The sequence below is a fragment of the Pterocles gutturalis genome, unplaced genomic scaffold, assembly GCF_000699245.1.
Source record: "Pterocles gutturalis isolate BGI_N339 unplaced genomic scaffold, ASM69924v1 scaffold17441, whole genome shotgun sequence".
NCBI classification, from domain to species: Eukaryota; Metazoa; Chordata; class Aves; order Pterocliformes; family Pteroclidae; genus Pterocles; species Pterocles gutturalis.
In genome coordinates, this window is record NW_010105932.1 from 31950 (window position 1) to 36888 (window position 4939).

General features: G+C 52.8%; 1 protein-coding gene across 1 annotated transcript in view; it reads right to left on the reverse strand.

Annotated features, from left to right (window-relative positions):
- STIM1 (stromal interaction molecule 1) overlaps positions 1–4460 on the reverse strand; it is a gene marked incomplete at both ends in the record, with an annotated part of 31630 nt that extends 27170 nt beyond the window's left edge. The window contains 2 exons of the mRNA XM_010087586.1: positions 181–292; positions 4346–4460. Of these exons, the coding sequence (XP_010085888.1) occupies positions 181–292; positions 4346–4460 (227 nt within the window). The remainder of the gene's footprint in view (positions 1–180; positions 293–4345) is intronic.
- Between the last annotated feature and the right edge of the window lie 479 nt (positions 4461–4939).

The window sequence follows — 4939 nt, forward strand, 5'->3', positions numbered from 1 at the left end:
CCAGTCCTCCTCCCCGGGGCGGCTCCCCAGCCATTCTCCTCCCAATTGCCACACAACAGCAGTCAGTCCTGGCTCTGAGCGTGCCGAGGTGTCCCACACGACGTTACGAGCCGCCTCAGGTGTGTTTTTCGCCCTGGCACGCATCCCGGGGGAATAGGAGACGATGCGGCGAGCACTGACCTGGGCATGGCGTGTCCGCTCAGCTGCAGCTTTCGGAAGGTCTCTTCGTACTGCGGCAGCTCTACGTAAGTAATGAGCCACTGAACCACCTCGTCCACTGTCCAGTTGTACACTGTAGGAGAGGCAGAAAACAAGCAGCAAGCAGCTTAATATTTTTACTAAACAACTAAAATCATGCCAGCAACACCAGCAGAGCTCCACCAGACATACCTCATCCCATCAAAAAACCATCTGCAGGGGTTAAACACATTCCTATCGAGCCAGCAGCGAGCTGGGTCAGGGACATCACATTCTGTGAGGATGAGACAAGAAAAAACCCTCCTGGGATGCTCCCGGCACTCCCGCAGGTCCTCAGCCTGTACCTGGTGGTTTGTGTGATTATTTTATGGCAACAAGGGTTTCAGGGTGGTTTATCTTACACTGTGCTTCCATCTCACAAATAAAAGCCTGGAAAGAGGCCGTCAGATAAAGGAGCAGCCCCAGACGGTGCTGGAGCCAGCGATGCCTCGCTGGCAGCTTCTGCAGTAGCGCCGGAGGCTGAGATCCTCCGGAGGAGCACTGCCCCAGGCGCTGGCAGAGGATCAGTGAAATCACTTTGTTTTCTATCATCAGAGTGATGCTGCTGGCTCCAAACTCCCAACAAGGGACGTTCACCCGCACCACATGTCCGAACCCATGAAATACTGAATTCAGCCAATGGACCTGGCACCCCCCTCACCCCTCCTCCAGACCCCTCGACCACCAGAGCATCAATCCAAAAAAAGGAGCACATGGAAAATTTTGTAAAAAAATGATTGTAAATGGCCTGAGAAAGTGATTTGTGGGAGGAGGTGGAGCAGGTGCAGCAGCCCAAGCGAACCAGGTGAAATTCTCTATTCATCTGCTTCCCCCCTGGATCTGGGGATTATTTTTGGAGCTGACACACAGCCACAGACAAGGAAACCTCTGGAAACAAAGCTCCTGCCTCTGCCACTTAGTCTTGTTGTACTTAAGCACGGTATGAAGGCAAAGAAAAACCATGCAACAGATTTTTTTTGTAGGACAGAGGCGGGTTTGCTGTGATTTAATTTATCAACTAGGTTGTGCAGAGAAGCTGTGGATGCCCCATCCCTGGAGGGGTTCAAGGCCAGGTTGGACGAGGCTTTGGGCAACGTGGGCTAGTGGGACGTGTCCCTGCCCATGGCAGGGGGTGGCACTGGGTGGGCTTTAAGGTCCCTTCCCCCCCAAACCCTCCTGGGATTCTGTGATTCTATGACCTCCTGTCTTTGCTTCGCAGGGGCTGAGCTCTTGCAGCATTTCTGCAGCTCCAGCAGCCCTGAGTGCTGTGCAGGACACTGCTGGGGGTCCCACCTTGCACAGTCCTGGCCCAGCAGCCATCGCTCCCTCTCTCCACACCCCTTCCAACAGCCACATGGAGAAAAGCCCCATTTACTACGGCTCCACAGGCTGCATGGCTGCCGAGCTCAGAGCCGCGCGGCCGCGGCTTAATGTCAGCGATGAGCTGTGCCGCAAATATGAGAAACATCCTCCAGCTCCCTCCTTCCACCCAAGGATGACAGAGACAGAGCAGAGGAGAGCAAGACTTGGATAGAAAGTTAACTCTGTCCCAGCCAACCCCCGGCCATGGCGTCACCTCCCGGGGGGTGCACACGAGGACTCGCGATGGATGGTGGCAAACACAAAGCCAGCAAACTGCCCCCGCAGTTAATGGTCCCCAGCCCCAGAACTATGGAAAACCCATTTCTGGGGCCACAAGTGAGATGTCAGCGCCTGCCAGCCCAGCATGAATCACAGAAGGGTTTGGGTGGGAAGGGACCTTAAAGCCCACCCAGTGCCACCCCTGCCATGGGCAGGGACCCCTCCCACTAGCCCAGGTTGCCCAAAGCCTCACTTCCCCGGGCACTTGACCCCATCAAACCTCCAGGGCTGTTTCAAGCTGATTTTCATGCCCGCACGAAGGCGTAGATCTTTCCTACAAGCCTGATTCTCCTAATTGTATGACTGGGATTCAGATGTTGGAGTGCTGTGTCCAGCAGTGGGGACCCCAACATAAAAAAACACACGGAGCTGCTGGAGCGGGGCCAGAGGAGCCACGGAGATGGTGCGAGGGCTGGAGCAGCTCCCGTGCGAGGACAGGCTGAGAGAGTTGGGGGTGTGCAGCCTGGAGAAGAGAAGGCTCCGGGGGGAGCTTCTGGCAGAACTTCTGGGGGGTCTCCAGGAAGGATGGGGAAACCCTGGGCCAGGGTGCCCAGAGAAGCTGTGGATGCCCCATCCCTGGAGGGGGTCAAGGCCAGGCTGGATGAGGCTTTGGGCAACCTGGGCTGGTGGGAGGTGTCCCTGCCCATGGCAGGGGGTGGCACTGGGTGGGCTTTGAGGTCCCTTCCCACCCAAACCCTTCTGGGATTCCATACATCCGACACAAGGAAAGCCATCGTGCCACAGCAGCTCTGCTCGAAGCCGTGGTAGGTCCCGTGTGTGCCAGCAGCAGGGAGAGAGCAAACACAACCTGGCAATTAAGGGATCTGGTGAGTATCATGGGATGTTATCCTCCAGCCCTTAATGATTTCTACCCTTTCCCAGCCGACATGAGAACATACTGCAGGCAGAGCTCTCTGTAAGCAGGATAAATTGTCCTTACACAAGGCTTCCTGTGAACACGGCAGACAGAGCGACTCGTCAGCAGCACTCCCACTTGTCAGTGGTTTGGACGAGAAATTTCACCACGGGGCTGCCCATCTCTGCGGGATGGAGAGTCTGGTCCAGGATAAACAACGCCAGGGTGGTGCACTGGGTTCTCAAACCCCTTTCAGGTGCTGTGCCCAAGTGTTCATTTAGTCCCTCTAGGATTTGGAGGGGCTAAAATATTATTTAAATTCTATCTACACAGTGCTTTGAAACACTGAGTGCATCCTACCCCTAGGTCATGTACAGGCTAAGGCAGAGAAATTAAACACAAATGGGACAGGACATGAATGGGCAATGGAAAAGGTCATCAGTTATTAATTGACGATTAAAATCCAATTTTTCAAGTGATGGGGGTTGATAAGGTGAGCTGATCTTGGAGGGAAAGGAAAAGAACATAAGGGAAGAGCAGCAATTAAAAATATCTGAAATAAGGATGTTCCAGCCCTGAGAGCAACCTGCTGAGCAGTGTACCGGGAGCAAAGGGAAAAGCACAAGAGAGGAGCGAAGGGCAGCCACCGGCAGAAGGGGTCCACGCCACGGATGGCAGGAGGACCCGATACACCACCGTCATCTGGGTCAACACGCCACTCGCAACGAAATAAGAGAATGACAATGCATCGTACAGTCACCGCTACACCTGTGCTCTGCAAAAGCCCGATCTTCCTACTTCCATGTGTTCATTTCCAAGGCATGAAGATTTTTCCCATTAGAACTAGTGGTCTTAAGGTAAAATACCATGCTGTAATGAAGCCCTGTGCTTGAGAATAAAGTTGCTTAACTAGAAAGAAGAAAAATCAGTTTTAAGATCTCTCAAAAAAAAAAAAAAAAATCCAAAATTCTGGTGGGTGAAAAAGCAGAAGTGAAACTGTGCCTTTTCCTGACCCCTTCGGACCCCTTCCCGATGCCCGGACCCGCCAGCGCTGTGACTCCAGCCCTGGGCGTGGGGCAGCCAGGGAACCACCATCCAACTTAAAATTTCTTCCAAGATTCAGAAGCCTCAGGAACTTTCCCAGCAGGGACTGAACTTGCACCCAAGAGAACTGGCTGTGATGAGTCTCTCACTTTGACAGCTTGTGGCTCATTTCCACAGCGAACGCAGTTACACGCTTCTGGTTCTAGGACTTTTTCTACCTCCTTTTCACTAGATTAAGGAGCTCTTTAGGTTCAGGAAATTTCTTCTAAGGACAACACTATTTGTAGGAAGGCTCCCACGCGGCCCTTTTGAGTATTTTAGATGCTGCTGCCCCATACAAACACCAGCTGGAACTGGGGACTGGAAGGAGAACTGGCACAGGACAGCATTCGGCTCCATTTTAACCCACACTTACAGGGGCAGAGAAACAAATCAACAATTTACGCAGCCTGTTTTTCCTGGAGGTGCACACCGGCTGCTGCCAGGGTGATAGGAAATCCACAGTGTTTATTGCTTCTGTGGCAAGAAGGGTGAAGCTGGTTCATTTTGCCTGTTGGGCTTTTTTACCTTCAGATGTCTTCCAGGCCTTCCAGAGATCCTCCACGCTAATGAGCTTGTCCTCTCCATGGAAGGTGCTGTGCTTGACTGTTGGGTCGTGGTAATTCAAGTCCTCCCTCAAGAACTAGGAGAAGAATAAACAGCGGGATTATTCCTTGACTCATCTTTTAGAGAGATGAGGAGCATTAAAAAAAAAAAAAAAACTTTCACCTGTCTTCCTTACTATAAAATCCACAGATTGTCACATAATAATTTTTATGGCAGAGTCCTCGTAAGGCTGAGATGCAGCATCTCTGGTCTTTGTTCACTTTGATTAAAATTAAATCACTCCCTAGTTCAGAGAACGGTTTGGGTGGGAAGGGACCTTAAAGCCCACCCAGTGCCACCCCCTGCCATGGGCAGGGACACCTCCCACCAGCCCAGGTTGCCCAAAGCCTCATCCAGCCTGGCCTTGAACCCCTCCAGGGATGAGGCATCCACAGCTGCTCTGGGCACCCTGGCCCAGGGTCTCCCCATCTTTCCTGGAGACCCCCCAGAAGATCTGCCAGAAGCTCTCCCCGGAGCCTTCTCTTCTCCAGGCTGCACACCCCCAACTCTCTCAGC